The sequence below is a fragment of the Talpa occidentalis genome, unplaced genomic scaffold, assembly GCF_014898055.3.
Source record: "Talpa occidentalis isolate TD23 unplaced genomic scaffold, MPIMG_talOcc4v2.1 talOcc4.10, whole genome shotgun sequence".
NCBI classification, from domain to species: domain Eukaryota; kingdom Metazoa; phylum Chordata; class Mammalia; order Eulipotyphla; family Talpidae; genus Talpa; species Talpa occidentalis.
Window position 1 is genome coordinate 21,281,905 of NW_023600993.1, and position 19,179 is coordinate 21,301,083.

General features: G+C 36.6%; 1 protein-coding gene across 1 annotated transcript in view; it reads left to right on the forward strand.

The window, feature by feature from the left end:
- LOC129145429 (uncharacterized) overlaps nucleotides 1-19,179 on the forward strand; it is a 467,971-nt gene that overhangs the window by 239,680 nt on the left and 209,112 nt on the right. Inside the window, exon 5 of the mRNA XM_054692909.1 lies at nucleotides 835-903. Coding sequence (XP_054548884.1) covers nucleotides 835-903 — 69 coding nt within the window. The remainder of the gene's footprint in view (nucleotides 1-834; nucleotides 904-19,179) is intronic.

The following is a 19,179-nucleotide window of genomic DNA, read 5'->3' on the forward strand; positions in this document are numbered from 1 at the left end:
TGCATTTAGAGGGAAAGAACCATGAAAAAGTTACAAGTCTTATCTTTTCTCTTAAATCAGCCAATCAAAGGGTTTCTCAGAAATCTCTGTCCCCCAAAGAATTACACTCATTTCTCACTGGTCAGAACTACAGGGAAGTAATTTTGAGAAGTAAGTAGGTGTGTTTTCTACCTCTATGGTAGAAGGCAAAGAATAGTGTGTTTAAGAATGGTTGAGTTAATCTACAGTGAACTTGTGGCTTTTTGCAAACTAGAAAACTGCTAACAATGGTGGGGTAAGGTCATTCCTAAGACAAAAGATCTTTTTATAACAAGAATAATCAACTGGATGATGACCTCACTAATTAACTTGGATATTTGTACAGGAATATTGTATCAAGTGCAAACTTAGACTAAAGTACTTTATTTACCCTGCTTGTTGAATGAATGCTTGATATGCACATAGCGTTTTGTGTGGGAAGTATTCACACCTATTATCCTATTTCATCCTTATAGGAATCTCCTGATATCAAAATTATTATCTCAGTAAGTGTTTGGATGACTTGCAGCAGATCAAGCAATTAGTACAAACTGAGACTTGGGTCCACATTTAGCAAAATTTTTTTTATTGAATTAATATTGGTTTATGACATTGTTTCCACAGTAGAAATGTAGGATCCTCCCATTTCAGGAATTTTTGATATCCATTATATTTGTTGAAGAGAATGTTTTCAAAAGAAGTGCAACAGAAAGATTATTGCAAATATAAATACTGAATAAATAACTTGTCTAAGTATAGAGTGTTTTTGATTTATTTGATCGAGTGACATCTTTTTTTTTTTCTTCCCTTTTCCAGAGAACCTCAGCCAGCAAGTCTTCAGGTGCTCCTTCCTATAGCAGATGGTCTAGTTCACAGCCACATCAGGTAAGATGCTCTTTTGAAGAAACTTGACATACTTGTTTTCCTTGAAGTGAAGTGTGCTTCAACTTACAATTATTTTGTCACTGGACAAATGTGTAAAGTATTGGTTTCTTGTCTGGTCTCACCTCGAAGGTGGCACCTCTTGACAAAGGTTTGTGCAGTTTTTCATTGTTTCTTTTTCCCATCTATAGTTTTGGGTCAGAGTTTTGGGTCAAGGGGGAAATGACTGGAAAATGCTGAACTTCCACCCTCAAAACCATTTTTAGTGGTCAGCTGATGAAATCAATTTAGTGATTACTGGAAGTGAATTTTGCCTTATTTTTTTTTTTCATTCAACCAAAGATTATCCCATCTGTCCTTTTATTCCAGGAGATAGTGTCTACTCTCATACGTATGTATATGTGCACATGTGTGTATGGCACACGGTGTCTACCATCTGCGTGTGCACACGAGTGTATCAGACAACATGGTACGATGGACCACTTTCTTCTGTTCTTTGTGTCTGCTTACAAAAGGTGATTAACAACCTCTCTTCAGGTCAAATAATACAGAACATTATTTAACCTCTTTAGGGTGACTTAAGCCAGCAGAGTGCTGTTATGTCGCTGTGTATAAACAAAACAGAATCTTTTCTGATGGTGTTAGTTTTACAGGTGACACACTGTGACCACATGGGCTTCTTTTTGAAGCAGCTTATGATGACAACACTGACTTTGGACTCTAAAACCTGGGTAGGACTTGCATTCAAATTTCTTGCTAGTTATGAGACCAAGAAGAAATAAACTATTGGTCTTTTGCTTTATTGGTCAAATTCTCTCTTCATAGATTTTTCTGGGCATGTGGGCTGATGGCAATGATGACAAGAGAAGCACATTATAAATGGTTTGTACTCACATTGTTCCCCATGGGTGATAATTTGCTCCAATTTCATCATGTGGGAACTCTTACCATAAGCTCCCTTTTAATTCACTTTCCTTGACACTGATCACTAAAACGATACCAAAAAAAAAAAAAAAAGCTACGAGAGAAATAAATTCTCCCACTATGCTATATTTTATCACAATGCCTACTTTCAGATTGAGTTGGTTGGGGTAAAAATTGAGGTGTTGGCTCTGGCTCCATGGGCATCATCTTTGGGTGGATACTCTGGTTTCTGGTATCTTTGGAAGGACATATTGCTTTGTGAATGTGAGCTGGAAAAAAGAGGTGGCGTAGAAAGAGGGACAATGATACTTGTCAAGGGAGATTACTTTGAATATTCAGATTCCCTGTCCTTCCTACTTAATAGGCATAATTTATTTCTGATTTCTGGTCTCAGACTGTTTAGGCACTGGTTGAATTAGTCACTACGTACACCTCCGTGCTTACTCTGGGAAGGCTTTGGAGATGTGCTGATGCATCTTCGCAGCCTAAAGAGAGTGAGATCCTGAGATTATATTGACGAGGTTTATATGTATGTAGTTGGTCTAGGATTCTATGGCTTTCTGCCCTGGACTCATTTGGTATTATTAGTCAGTAGGATCCTTTTGGGAACTTCCCAGGGAGGTCATCGAATGTAGTCATTTTTTCACTCTGCTGGTCCTAGAAAACTCTTCATGTGCTGCAGTGTGATCACACAAATAACTATAGGGTAATATTTGGGACAGTGGAATGCTGAGAAGAAGTCCTTTTAGTTTTCTGATGTTACAGTGACCTATTTTATGAATAGATGGTATTTGAATTAATTTTTTAATATCCTAGGCAAATTAAAATGGTGACCATCCTTTACAATGTCCCAATTTTCTATTTCTTGAATTCTTCTATGTAAATGAAATCCACATGCAGAAGAGCTACTGAAGATGGGTTTCATTTTTGCTTTTTCATTCACTGACAGGAATCTGGTTATGTGGGAGACTTTAATATTAGCAGAGCCTTTTTGACTGGGGGACATAATTGAATGGTATTTCCAAATATTGCTATGATAAAAACTAATATTGCTGACATGTCTTTAGTGTTGAGGAGTTCTTTTAACTCTGAGAGGAGTAGCACATTCTTTATAGCCTGTGTGGTTTCCTTGGCAAATGCCTGCTGCATTGGTCACTTGCCCATTTGCCTTTAGACGCATCTTGTGTTCACCCCTTGACAATGACTTTTATGGGGTCCCATTGCTAACTGACTACTGTAGATTCTCCCATATGGGAGGTGTTGTTGTTAGACTGGAAAGGGATAGGGTGGGGAGAAAAATACCACCAGGATATATTTGTCATTCCCTACTTGCGTTGGGCTGTAGTTCTTTACGAGTCTGAACCTCTGTTTGAATACAGTTACATAAGGCAGTTCTGGCTTCTAACTCTAGGCACAGTTCACCTTTCCCCCAGCCTTAAGGGAGCCAGAAGCTTCCCTCCTTGCTCACTATTTGGGTTTTAGCTCTTCCAGTAACCTTATGGCTAGTTCCCTATATTAAGTTCCTTCTCTTAGACTGTGTGGTGTGGGCTCTGTATTTCCAAGAGTTTTTCCAATTATCTTCTGACTGATACACCTACCATGGTATAATGAACTTCATTCTTTTGTTTCAATAACAATGGCTTTTAACTTTAGAAATATTATGTGAATATTTACAAGATCCATAGCTTTGCAGCTGCTGAAAACGCTGAGATTTATTCTCTTGAGCTGGCCTAGTGGGTGGTAATCCTTTTACACCCCGTATCCCACACAGAATAATAATTCCTCTTCTTTGTTACTCATGCTTTAATCCTTCCCTTTTAAATTTGTGTTTATTACAAAAACCTTTGTCTTTTGTGTTTGCAATCTGATAGGCTTATTGGCTTCCGTCTTTGAAAGTACCTACACAAATTCTCAGCCTGAGGTTGAAAGCCCAATTGTAGCTCAACCCTGGATTCCGGCTTTGTGTCTTCCTTTGATATTTGGCAGTGACAGAACATTTAGAAAAAAACGGTTATGAATTTATACTTACTAAGAGTCTGAGCGGATCTCATCCTGCTTGGTTTCAGATAAATTTGCAAACAGATGGATACATATGTAGTTATAGTAAATCAGTACACAGGTAGATACCCACTCATTTGAGAATATTGCTGGCTTTCCTTCAACATCACCTCCACACTTTACATTAATTGAAAATTTGTTATGCAGTATACCTAACTTCTGTGCATGCACTTCCTAGATTTAACCCCCTCAATATCTCTATGATAGGAAATGATGTTTCACAGATGAGGGAACTGATAACCTACATGATTTGTTAAGTTGTCCATTATCATGGGGCTAGTTCTGTCAGATTCTAGCACACCCTAGTCTTTTAACCAGTGGGCAGTCATGCCTCTCTGAAGTCTTTTTCTTTTTCCTCTAAAGTGTTTAAGCTAGTTGAAGATCACTGAGATACTCTCAAACAAACTGACCAGGACACAACTATTTGGCCTTTAGATTTTATTTCTACACTGAAATTGTTTCATGTGAGTAGTTTTCTTGAAAACAGGGGTCAATGTCCATTCAACCAGAGGTCAATCTATTTGCAAATAGTTAACTTTCAAAACACAGACTTTGATTTATTAATGTTATATTTCAAAATGTACCATTATTTTTTATTTATAATGTTTTGAAATATATTTATTCAAAGAAATCCCTCCCATTGCTATGTAGATTTTTTTAAAGATTTATTTATTTATTGTATTTATTTATACAAGCACTGGGTACAGTCAGAAGCATGGGAGGGTGAGAGAATTCACCAGAGCCAGAGCGGGGAGCAGAGCAGGCAGAAGGACTGAAGTACACTGCTGAGGGGAGCAGCGGGCGGCAGGAGAGGTCTGTGCGCCATGCGGGACCCTCCTCCAGTGGCAGGGGAGCAGCCGGGGATCAACAGGCTCTGCATAGGCTGCGGGCAGCTTCGCAACCCAGCGCTCAACCCCTGTGCCACCGGGGAGGCCCCCATTGCTATGTAGTTTTAAGGAATGCACATGAAAGAGTATATGCTTACAAATATCTACCAAATTAAATATCTACCAAGTCATGATGAACTGAGCTTTGCATAAAAGACACAGGCAAATAAGAAAAGTGAAACACAAAATGATAAACTGAAATTGTGACATGTTTCTTAGACAATTGTGTACTTCTCTTTAGAAAAGGTTCATAGTTCCCTCTTATATCCCCTCTCATATTCAGAAAATGCCTTATAATTTTCAAATAGTTATCTTCTTGTGGTTTAGAAATGTAAATGTTTTCCTGTGTATAGTTGGCACCAATCTAGGTATTGTGTCGTAAAATCTTCCTTGTAAAGTTTTGGTCAAAAATTCATTGATATTGTGTCTAGAATAGTCCTTGGAATTAAGAACCTTAAAATTCATTTCATTGAAAGGCAAAATCAAAGAATTAAAAAACATGGATATCATGGTTAAGCAGTGACAGTTTACTCAAGAGAATTCAACCAACTATTCCAGTGCCATGATTTTCTAGAAGTGGATAAAACTGACAACATTCAAGGTTGACAGCAGAAGTTTCAGTTATCTGGACAGATTGATTTTAAATGGGGAGGAACAGAGCACTTGATTATATTAGTGTGTTTAGAAGTAAGAGAAAGGAGAGTAGAGATAAAACACTGGTGATCATTTTTCCTGAATTATCTTCTATCTCTTTTCATACCTGCCCATGAAATTTCATGTACTCAGCACATAATGGGAGCTCAAAAATGAGTGTACTGTATGAAGTAATAGCAGGAATAGAGAGGGGAAGGGAGTGTGCTAATCCAAATTTATTTCTTTGCTCTCTTATTATTAGTTCCCACCTTCTCCTGAACTGAGACATCAAAGCTTAAAATTATAAACTAATTGACTTAAATGCATTTCACCTCATCTCTGATGTTAATTCTCCTCATAAGAATTGGTGTAGAGAAGTAGAGACTGCCAGAGGCCAGGAAAGTGCACACTGAATCATTGGTTCATCTGATGTTTTGCTTTTTTGTTACCCATTTGGGATTAATATGGTAGTTATGAGATTTACATGATAAAACACCAATGTAGAGAACATGTGCATGTTTACTTTGGGGTCCATGACAAATGAGAACTCCTGGTTATTCTGGTTCAAGTTCTTCAACAGAATCGACACTGTTTATCTGTATATGTGTTTCTTGAATTTTGTTAGCAATTTAAATGAATACAATATTTTGTTTATGTGTATCTCTGTAAATATTTTTAATATAGCATGTGTGTGTATATATATATATATTCATTATATATAATATTTATCAGCCAAAGACCACCAGGAACACACATAGAAGCAATCAAATCTGGAATTATTATTGCTTGCAACTATAAAGGAGAGAGTACACACCATGGAAAATGAGGGGCATCTGAGGAAGAGGGTGTTAATGTTGTGAGGATCTTATTATGGGATTTGGGTTTGGGATTAGGTGATTTTGGTGAGAGTTTGGGAAGCAGGGTTTGTTCTCGATTGAGTAGTATTAAGAATTGGAAATAATTATATGATTGGATCTTAATAATTTTATCCAGAGGTGAGAGAAATAGAGTGATGTCACCTCGTGGGGCCACAACATTGGGAGCAGCACTGAACAGAGGAAAAATAGCTCAAGGTCCAAGTAGAGAGAGAGAGAGAGAGAGAGAGAGAGAGAGAGAAAGAAGCCTAGAGGGTCAGATTCAGGGAAGGTGGACAAGTATGTGGAGGAATGTGTGTGGTGGGTATGTGTATTGGGATTCATCATAAATAGTCTGTCACAAGCTAGGGGAGAGTGAATAGGGAATATTGCTTGGGGTGGGGGCTCCATTGTTGTTGCTGATCAAAACATCCTATCTCTAGTCCCTGTTTACACTTAACTTCCTGTCAACATGGCATAGCTGCTTATGCTAATCTGGCCATAATGTTTGATTGCTGTTTTCAGCAGATATCCTCATACTAAGACTTTTGTCCTGGGGAGAGCCTCCCTGCCTGACTGTACATTTAGATGAACCAGCAACAACTTTGGGCACCAAAGCAAAATCCTGAGATCAAGAGGGATCCACCGAGTGAGGCTAATAATATAAGTGATAAAGAAGTTGTTTGTGTTACCTGGGTATGGGGAATTTTTGGTCACTTTTGTGATTAGGGCAGTAGTGGTGTTTTTTTCTTTCTGCTTGCATGTAATGTTGGAGTGGTTGTGTTTTGTTTTATTCAGAAAAGAGTTGTGAAGTAACCTTGTCTTATCTGATGTTGATGTGCTGTGAATTGTTTTTGTTAAGTAGGGAACAATGTGGCCTAGCAGCTACTACCAGACCTTCTACTGGTATTATGTATGATTGTATATGTAAAACGGAAGGCCTGCACTGTCTTCTCTGATCCTTGCATTCATTCTCATACTTGCACTCACATATTTGAGAATCTGACCAGAATAGCAAAGTAGCCACATTCTTAAGTAAAGTTGACATCCAGTTGACATCCCAGCATTATGAATCTAGAGATCAGGGAAGATCTGTAATACCAATTTTTACGCATTTGCAAACTGTCATGTCCCATTTCTAGTTTTTTAAAGGATAAGGAAAAAAGTGAAAAAGCAAACGATATAATATAAAGCCTTACAAATTTGGATTTGCATTTTAAAATGAATTACTTAGATTGTAGTAAATAAGGGTCTGATTAAATGAAGGGTCTGATTAATGATCACTTGTTTCCTAGGATGGTCTCAGTGGACTTTGCCTCCTGAGACTCATATCTTTGTGTTCTTTTCCTTTCATTAGAGCTCATTGACTCTCCTTTGATCAGTGGAATATACCAAAATGGCAATGTGGAATTTCAAACCTAGGTGCAAAGAAACCATGATATTTTGGTTTCAGGCAATTGCCAGGTTTTACTCCAAGAGTCTGTCTGTCATGTAGAAGCCCAACTATCCTGATAACAACATGCAATGTGGAAGCCCAAGCTAGTCTTGTAGAGAGAATGTATGGAAAGTGAGAGATGCTCAGTCATCCCAGCAGAAATGCTGGGGATTTGACACCTTTAGGTGATTCTAACCCAGCCATCATCTGACTGTAGTTGTATGAAAGATCCAAGTGAAGTGACCCAACTGAGCCCAGCTGGTACTATTTCTGTGCAGGGATAGATAACTAAAACAATCACCCATTTAGCAATAAATATTGCTATTAACCAAAGCAATGACAAGGAAAGTGTTGACAGTTAAAATATCAGCTATACTGGTTTGAATGAATTGTTATTATTCATTTGCATTAATCAAGTCTTTTATCCAAAAATGAATACTATTTAGTGCTTTAAGAAGTTAGAAATTTTACCATGTCATCTTTTCATTGTCGATATATTGAATAAATATTTCCAGACACAACACTACCACTGAAATTCTGATTCATGGTTCAGCTCATATTCTAAGATTTAAGACTGATCATGAGCTATATTTTGCTTATAGTGTTGTCCAAAGAAGTGCTTGGGATCTAGTGGCGACAATAATGTTCCTCAAATATTCCATTTGTTTCCCTAGATTGCTCTTCGCCTCTGCTGTCAGATGGCACCTTGTGACAAATTTTGGCCAATTAAATGTTAGTGGAAATGACTTGCCATTTTTGTTCTTAGGCAATAGAAGGCCATGTGTGATTTTTCAGTCCTTATTGCCTGACATGGTGATAGAAGAAGTCATGTTTTCCAGATGGTACGATTACAAGATGGTAAAAATATTGTGATTCTATTTAAACAGGGCTTCAAGACAAAATTTTTGATTCTTCTTCCAATTAGATTTTATCCCTAAGTCTCTCAATATAGAAATTTTGGCAACAGCACTGTTTATTTACTAGAATAATTTGAGAACACTTGACACTCAAAATTATTCTCAAATCAAGTTGTTTTCCTTTTTTTTAAAAGTAATTTTATAGCAAGATGTTAATAAGGTAATTTATTGTAGGACTTACAATATTTATTCACTGTAACATCAATAAAAACACCTAATTTATTATTTTTACTTTTCCAAATGATATTCATTAATTTCCTAAATATATATGAAGTAGAGGGAATAGCGTACCCATATACACTGCTGTAACAATTATCAACATTTTTTCAGATAGAAACGTTATGTATAAATTTTTTTATTGTTTGATCTTCCTTTCAAAGGTAAGATAATCACTACATTTCCCCCCTCCATCCACTTCCAAAATTAGATCTGAATTTTCCATGGACATATGTCCCTTGTGGTCTTGATGGTGTCATCAACAGTTCCACCTTCGCTCTGTAAAAGTAACTTCTGAATACTTTGCTAATTATTTATAGGTTCATCATGGGTGTGAATTTTGGTAGAAATGTAAATTGGTGCATCCTTCATGGAAAACAGTATGGATTATCCTCAAAAAATTAAATTAGAGCTATCCTATGATCCAGGATTCCAGTTCTGGGTATTTATCTAAAGGACACAGAATCATTCTTTTGAAAAGTCATCTGCACCTCCATGTTTATTGCAGCATAGCCAAGACAAAGAAATAGCCTGTGTCCATGATGGATGGATGAATACAGAAAGTGTCACACACACAAACACATGCACACAATGGGATAGTATATTTATTATATTAGTCAGCTGTGGAAGGGCCTCAAGGACATTGTTAACATCATGGACCATTTCCTTAAAGTAATCTTAAGACTGTTTCAATGCTAAAATGAAAATTCCTAGTGAATACTATCAGGAAAACCTGGGAGAAATATAGAGGAAGGGGAAGGGGGCATAAAACTATTTAAGTGATCTCTGTGATTCCATGCGAATTCTTCAACTAGCATAAATATCTCAGTTACCTTAAGACCATTACTATTCAAAGTTGTACAGTTTCTGCGTGACCTAACTTATAAATGTAAACTATCACTGAGTGCCAGGAGCAGCAGACATTTGTTGTACCTTTGGAAGAAAAAAGGTGTTGAACATAATGAGAAATATTTATTGATATGCTATGTGATACCTTCTTAAGGGATTTCCAAGTGTTGTCTTAATGGCATTCAATTTTGCTTTATTTTGTGTCTGTGGAACTTAACCTCTTTAAAACAGGTCTGTATTCATCAATATATATCTGTATTTATCAATATATCTGTATTTATCATTTCAATATATCTGTATTTATCAAATGAAAAGAACATATTTGGACTGAAACTCCTTAAAGTCCTTTGAAGATGGCTACCAAGGAAATAAAGAAGTCACTGAGGAGTTTTGTTATCTTAGCAGCTAAATTATCAACTATTTTGTAAAAGAGTAAATTCAGATTTTCTTCTTGATTCTTTGGTGGGTTGATTTACAGTGGGTTGTTGGTAAAATTATTATGATACATCATTAAAATTAAAATAAAAAACAATGCTTTGAAACATTGAGACACATCGTTCCTATATTATTTTCATTTTATAACATGGAGATTCCAAAGCATCTATAGTGCTGTTATGAGAGCATTCGTGGATATTAGAGGCCACTTAAATAATTTATGAACAAAAGTTCTGCTGTGAGAAGAAGTTATGAGTTGACTTTATTGATCTGATGTTGACACCTTGCCCCAGAGGGCTCTTACCCCAGAGTGTGGTGACTTCTTTACACCCAGCTCTGGGAAGCTGATTATGTCGGTGATGAGCAACACTCCTTGAGATGATTTTTTCTACTTAGTCATAAGAGAGTGCTCTGTGGAACAAATTGAGAGATATCTTGACGTTTTCAGGACTGTGGAAAATGGTGTAAGCAGGTCAATCGTGGTCTTTCTTCACTGTGAATCTACACATTAGTAAAAATGGCCATTAACAAATTAGGTGTGAATGCCTAAGGCACAGGATGTGAAGTCTCCCTTCTAATATCACACAAGGGCAAAGCTATAAAATAGAGACAATACCTGGCATTTGTTCTTATCAATTTATGGTTCAGTGAACACAGAGTCCGTATCTTTCTTCTCAGGTTGCTGCCTGAAGTAGCCATTGTGGCTTCACTGGCTTTACTGCAGTCACAGACTCTCTTCTGTGTCATTGTCGCTGCCTTGCGGTGGAACTAGATCACACTATTTAATTTTCTTAGGGCCACAGAATGTCCAGCTTGTATTTCTTTGAAACTTATGAAATAAGACATGGAGTAGGCCTCAAAATGATTAGTCTAAATAATCTTTAGTGTCACTAACATAGAGTTTGAGATGATAAAGATATGTCTGTTAATGTCTATTGTTAAGGTGTGTGCACATGTGTGAGTTTGTGTACACATGCAAGCTCTTTCATACTGAGGGAAAAAAAGAAAATGAAAGAGATGGGCTTATTATTTTGAATGTGAAAAGTTGAAAATACATATCACAATGATGAGTTAGGATTTGGAGTCCGGAGACATGCAAAGCTAGGTTCCCATCCAAGCTATATCACTAGCTTGATCTCGGACAGGTGAGCAAATGTCTCAATTCTTGTTTCCTTATCTATAAATTGGGGGTTGGGTGGGGTGACTGCAGCTTACTCATAGGATCTTGTGAGTATTAAATCCTATAATCATGTTAAATTAGAAACAGTTAACAAATCCCTAGAATTTTAGCTTTCTATGCAAAGTAAGCCGTGATGACAGCTAAGTTACTGCCACATTTGGCAAGCAATGACTTTTGTGCTAAAGCATGGTGGTCTAACAATTAGAAAAGGAAATGCTTCTTTTTAGACAGTGTGAAATTTAGAGTAACATTCACTTGTCATCTTTTGAGGTAGGATTGGAATCTTACCAAGTGAAGATTTTTTTTTTTTTTGACCAATGGGTCAAATTAATTGGACATCCAGGATGAAGTTCGTATTAGATCTGGACACTTTCTAAAGCGTGTCTCCAGACAGGCAAGTTTTAACCTCTCATGTTTATCTCTAAGAAGGAAGCCAGAAAACTCCAAGTAGTGAGTGAAACTTCAGGAAAATTTAGTTAATGATCAGGATTCTTTGAAAATTCCCTTCCCCAATATAAAGTATCCTTCTTAGAACTTCTATTGAAAGCTTGATACTTTTCTCCATGGTCAAACTGAACATTATGACTATTATTAATTTTTCACTTATATTAAATTGCATTTATATTTCACAGTAAATAGACTATTTTTCTATAAACATCTGGGAGAGTTTTCATTACTTTGCTTGTGAAATCATTTGACTACAAGAACAAATACAATTTACGAGGGGCTATCATTTCTCAACAATTATTGTGCATACATGAGCATTCTTGCAAAGTGAGAAAAATTGAATCTATAAATTGTTTTCAAATGCAATGATATTTTATGAATACTAAATTTAACCACTGATGAAGTAGCTGGTTTTAAGTTTTATAGCTTTTTGTAATCTATGTATTTTAGATTTGGTGTTATGTCTTCTTTTATATTTTGGAGTCAATAGATTTGTTTTTCAATTCTCATAATCTTGCAGAGCCTTAGAAAGGTCATAGCCTGGAATATTGTTTCTATTGTTCTTAAAGGATCAAATGATCCTGCTGGTAACCTGTTTGTGATTAAGATGCCAGCTCGTGCTTACTCAGGAAAAATTTAAATTGAAGGTTAAGCAGTTTGGGCATTGATAAAAAGAAATCAAAGCATTTGGTTATATTATATGTATTATGGTCTTTCTTTGAATGCAACCCTTTATTCCCATTGACCCGATATTTATTTAAATTCAGCATTTTTGTTAGGGTTTTTGAAAGTTGAAACATCATATATTCCATATATTTTATAACATTCCTGAAAGGGTCTTGAGTAGCATCCTTAATCAAATCCATTAGCATTTCTGCCATGGATCTTATGAATATTCACCAAATGGAACTAAGTAAATAAAAAACTTCAAATTAGTCATGTCAGGTTTTACTACAAAATCTGTTGTCAGTTGAAGTTTTGCTGCCAAAATGACTTATAAAAATAAGTTTTTCATAGCTTTTTGAATTTTGGAATCCTGTTGAGGAATTAAAGGCCAATGACCTCTAATGTTTCTATTAGTAGAGAATTTTGCTTGTGAGATAAAAAGGGAACAGCCCTTGAAGGTGGGGGGAATCCTATACTTCCAATATATAATGATGTAAAGTGTTAGCTTAATAAAAATACATTTAAAAAAAAATGAAAGTTGGCATCTTCATTTTATGACTATGGAGATGGGACACAGAGTAAATGAGTGACTTGTTCTTGGTTACATTGGAAGTAAGTCTTTAAAATGAGGATGAAAGCTATGTGCTTTCTCCCAGGGATCTTTCCAGGATCCTTCATGCTTCCTTAGTTATCCAAATGGCTGTTTCACTTGAGCTTGCTTGGCCATGATGCAGTCATTCCTCTCCACAGGCCAGGACTCCAGCGCTTCTCAACACAACAGTATCCATTTTCATAAGCTTTTGATACACTGGGGTGCTGGTCCTGTCATTGTTCTAAAGGAAAGCTCTACTACTTACACTTTAAAATATACATGTGTGACATTTGTTGAGATGGATGTAATCGGGTGGAACTGCTCCTCGCAAAGACCAGTTTGCTTGTGTTTTCCTTTCTTTCCTTTGCTGAAGTCAAGAGAACTGAAGCTTCCTGCTGCATCTCCTCCCAGACCTTAAAATTTCCTGCTCAGTTGCATTGGCATCATCCATGCTAGTACCCATGGTGCATTTTATTGCTGCAGCTGTTTCACTCACCTATTTTTGTCAGCACAGAGGTTAGTCTCAGAAGTGGCAACTTAAAATAATTCACCTGATGGAGTTTTCTTGGACATCTGAAACCTGAATTATTTTCACAACACCTGAGAACACTGTGAAATCTATTTTATCACTTGCAGTGTCTTTAGCAGATAGCCAACATTAAAATTCAGATTTTCTCTTTGTATGCAGGCATTCATTCTTTTTATTGTCTGTTCATTCAGGAGACATTTATCAAAACCCTAGTAGTGAGCCTGTTGCTAAGAAGGTCACATGAAGATCACTGGACAGCTGTCTCTCTGAGAATACTGTGGGGAAATAATGCTTTTCTGTACTGGCACAGCAAAGTCATAAATTAGCCTAAGCATTCACAACTTTCCAATAGAGTGAGCCAAAGAGTCATTCACTTTTTTACAACCACACATAAGAAGCCAGGTAGGGTACTTAAATGTTGTGGTTAGCAGTATTGAACTTCAGTGACTTATGGCTTGGAATCAAAATCTGACAATTTCCTAGGATGGTTGCTTTGGAGAAGTAGCTATACACTGGGTACACTTGAGAGTCCCTATTGTTTGTAAAATGAGAGTAATGGGTGTGAGCACATACTATGAACTAGATAATGGGCAAAGTGGTAAATACATACCTTTGAGCATGGGTAGGGACCCAAATCTTATTAGCTGCTAACTTTTTTTTTTAAAAGATTTATTTATTTATGCACACAAGAACTGGGGTGTAGACCAGAGATGTGGGGTCCAGAGAGAGGATTCACCAGAGATAGAGTGGGGAGCATAACAGGCAGATCTACTAAAATACACTGCTGACGGGAGCAGTGGGAGAGCCAGGAGAGGTCTGCTGCACCACTTGGGTTAGCTCCCTGGCTGGAGACCGACCTCTCATGCTGCATTGGCTGGCCATAGCTTGATAGTGCTGTGACTTAACCCCTGTGCCACCAGGGAGGGCTCTAGCTACTAACTTTATTACCTTTACCAGTTATTACCCATCTTCTCTTGGGAACACATGCTAAAAAATAAAATTATGCCTGTCAGTCCCTTCTGGGAAAATGGTCACCTATGGAACATATTAAATGGTTAATGCCTTGTGTGTGCAGAAGACATGAAATTGTTAGTAGGGAGGTCTAAAAATAGGATATTATAAATTAAGGTGTACAAATATTATAGGTTGAAATCATTCCCACCTGGAGTCTCTTGGTTCTTTAAAAATTTAGATAGGATCGATTCCCATACCCAGGTAATGTTTTTAGAAGTCCAAATCCCTTCTTATTTTTTTCTGGTATTTGTTCCTATTAGGAAGGAATGGGAATATTTATTCTCTATCTGGGCTTAATGCAAATAAAAGATTTCTCCTTGGTCCTGCCTCCAAAGGAGCCAATTTCAAGAACTTTAATTACATAGATTAAGAGAGGTGGGGAAGGGTTATATTAGGTACCCTAAGCAACTAACCAGAATATGCAAACGAAATTCTATTCAATTTTTTTTTTGGCCTCCAGCGTCACCATTGAATACTGTAACAAGTTTGTCAGCATTTTCTTGATTATTCTGTGGGTCAAGTCTGAAAGTCATTCCTTGTCTCATGTTGAGAATCTTATCACTATCTTTTGTGGTCTTGGTTTCTGCTAACCCCCATATCCCTAGGTTTGTATAACTTCTACAACAGTGGGGTTATTTTCCCAAAGGTTTTTTTTTTTTTTTTTTTTCTTTTCAAGTAGAGTCCTGCTAACCACTCTTAGTAATAAATTGTTCACCTCATTACCTCGGAGCATAGCCAAAGTTGGAGATATTTTTTTTTATCCTAGCTTATCTCTATTCTCTAAAAGTGACAACTTCATAAAGCGTCCTCAAAGGAAAACAGAAGCTGAGTTTGATTAAATAAGGCTTGGTCCAAATTTCCCCAATGATTTTAGAATCATAGAAGTCAGAGATGAAATATCAAAAATTGTTGAGTAGTAAGAGTCAGAGTTCCTCTTCATGTACTCTGAGGAGTGATTTTGCATCTCATTTCTAGTTGTCTCCTCTACTTGAAATGCATTCTCAGATGCCCCTTTTGCTTAGAAACATTTTTCTTCATTCTTCAGATGTTTCTTCAGTTGTAAAACAACCTTGGGAAGACTTAAAAGTTAGCTACAGGAATTTAATCACTGCCTATCATGATTTCTTCTAGTACTTCTTTATGCCTTTAATGAAGCCATTGTTTCAAGATTGCACAATGTGAGTTTGTGTGACTACTTTACCTATTAAACTGTGAATTATTTGAGATTAGGGACTATGTCTGGTTATAAGATTTGTTCTGAAGCCATCTGTAGTTTTTAATATGACTGGTAAATAAGGGAATGATAATGGAATAACAAGAAGTTGTATTGATTCATATGTGAATTTGCCCAGCATGTAAATCTTTTGAAATGGTCAGTTGTAAGCTTTCCTACATTCCAAAAAGGAAATTTAGCAACATAGAAGGATCTTAACCAAAAACTAATGATTTAGCAAATGTCCCTTCCCTTTTATAAGAAAAATAACTTAGTGGTGTCAAGAAATGCTAACTTTCCACTATGTTATTAGGAAAGTACAGTGAAGATGAAGATGTTGCAAAGGATTTTTCCCTGTGTTTTTTTTTTTTTTTTTAATCATCATGTACAGGGATACTACTCGATTTGCAGGGGAGGAAAGACTTTTTCTCTACCCTGAGGTTTTGTGACTGGACTTGAGAATTAACTGGACAAAAGACAGATTAATGGGAGAAAAACATGTAAATTTTATTTGACATTAATATTTTTATGTGGCACAAAATCCCTCATAGAAAAGAAATGAAGATCCTAAGAAGTGGATAGGTCTGATAGTTTATATACCATTTAACAAAAAATGACAATGGAGATACAACTGGGCATCAAATAAAGGGGTTTGGGAAGGGGATGATAAATTGTGGGGAGGTCCTTAGGAAATATATGGGGGAATTAATGGAAGATAGGGTTAATTTAGGAGGTATGTTCATTTTGTTGTCAATTTCTTGTTTCCGGTGATAATGTGCTCCTCTTCGTGGTATAGGGAGAATACTTCATGACCTGTAGAAAGAACACTTCATGTCCTGCAGAAAGGGGGAAATTAGCAAGCCTGACCGCATCTGCTGTTTCTCAAATGCCTGCAGCTCAAAATAATCTATATTCCAAAGTTGCCTATTTTAAAAGTGTATATTCTTATCCCCTTCAGATTATATGTTTAATTTTGATAAAACTGTCTTCTATTCAAAGTATCTGTCTTCAAGAATCTATATGTCTGAGGAGAAGAGACAGGAAGGTATGTAAACTACAAGGCATAAGACTGTGGAAAAATGGCGGGTTAAAATTATGTTAGAGATTTAATTGTGCAAATATATTTTATTAAGATTATTATTATGTGTGTTACATTTTTAGTGCAAAGTTTCATAAGTTTTGATAGGCTTGCCCTAATTCTATTCCTCATCTCCCTACTCACCCCCATCTGTTATTTTTCACATACAGGATGCAAACTTTTTCATTAAAGTATATTTAATGGCAGAGTAGCAATACCTGCATCAGCAATTCCTAGCAAAAAGGTTCTCAAAAATATTTGAGGGTGTGTAGCAAAGGGAACTCTTGTATACTGTTGGAGGGAATGTACATTTCCATAATGGTATAGCCATTATGGAAATAATGGAGATTGCTCAAAAAATTAAAAACAGGAATTTCATACACTTCAGTTGTAACACTTCTGGGTATAAAGATATAAAAACATTAATTCACCCAAATAATACAAAAACACTAATTCAAAGAGATTCATGTTTCCTCTCAGTTAATTGCAATAGTATTTACAGTGGTTAAGAGTTGAAAACAACCTAAATGACCATCAGCAGATGATTAGATAAAGAAGATGTGGGACGCGCGCGCGCACACACACACACACACACACACACACACTCACAATGGCAGACTACTCAGCTATTACAGAAAGGTGAAATTCTTCCATTTGCAGCAACATGGATAGACTCAGGGGTATGATACTTAATGAAATCAGTCAGATGGAGAATATAATTTCACTGTAAGATGTAGGATTTCACTCCTGTATGATTTTAGCCTGTGTGGTAGCTAAAGAAATGGAATATAAAATGAACTAAATAAAACAAAAATGAACTTCAACTATAAGACCAAATTAGTGGTTATCAGAAGGGAAGTGCTTATGGGGGGAAGTGTAAGTAATTGGATAAAGGGAGTAACACTTGGGTGAAATTAGTCCATATAGATGTTAATAATGGTGTACACCTGAAACTCATAGAATGATATAACACAATGCTACTTCAATAAAAAAAAATTGCTAAATGGGAATGAATGAAAATTGTGTGGACAACATTCTCAGAACTTTTTACATTAGTGTCTTTTAATTAGAGCAGATCTCTTAGGTTCTTAAAGACTTATCTACTTCAAATTGTCCAATTCCTTTGTGAAATAGACCATTTCTATATCTCATTATGCCTTATTTATTCTCTTCCCAACACAAACCCTTAATTACTTGTCTGTCCAGATTTCCCACTGTACTGTTCTGCCAGGCCTGGCACTTGATAGCCACTCCATACTGCAAATCACTCAACCAATGAACTGATGTTGAATGAATGTTGGTATCTCTTTCCAACAAGAATGTTAATTTCTCTTAGAAGAAAAAGAGAAATGATAAGCGTTGTCCATTATCAACCTTCTGTGACCCACAAGGAAGCTCTTACTAATGATGTCTTGTGTTTGTTAAATAATATAATAACTTATTAATCTCACAACTACCATATCCACGAGTACTTTTAATATCCCCATTTGATAGGTGAAAAACACTACTGAAGAGAGAATAAATATACAGAGAGAATAAATATACAGAGAGAATAAATATACAGCATCAAGCAAAGAGCAAGTGGCAGAGCTGGTCTTCCTACCCAGGTAGTCTGATTTCAGAGCTCAGTTCTCTTTTTTTTTTTTTAATTGAATTTACTTATGCATACAAGAACTGGGGGGGTAGGACAGAGGTGGGGGGTGGTGAGAGGATTCACCAGAGACAGAGTGGGGAGCAGAACAGTCAGATTGACAGAAAATACACTGCTGAGGGGAGCAGTGGGCGATACAGGAGAGGTCTGCTGTGCAATGTGTGTCACCTCCCTGGCATGCTGGGATCGAACCTGTGCTGCAGTGGCTGCGGTTAGCTTCATAGTGCTGATGCTTAACCCCTTGTGCCACCAGGGAGGCCCAAAGAGCTTAGTTCTTAACTAGCATGTTACAGTGCATCAAAATTGTAACATTTATTGCACTGTCAATGGTGTGTGTGCACCATTGTGTGTGTGTGATCAATGAATGTTGTCTTTCATCACAACTAAAGATGTTAAAGGACTGTCTTCAGTATGCTGCCCTTGTTGGATGTAACTGACTTTTCTCTAGAAGGAACAGATGACTTATTTTCACCAGCTGTATTCAGGCAATATGACTCATCCACCTTAATGCATGTGTGTGTGTGTGTGTGTGTGTGTGTATGAGCACACACTCACACACACTTATATGTATATTGTGTTAGACTTCTGCATTCTATACAAAACATTTCTATTAAAAAGAAAACTGAAGAGACACATGTAACTCTCCTCTGCATATTTTAATGACATTCAAATACTTTTCTCTGTCGATCTGAACTGATATT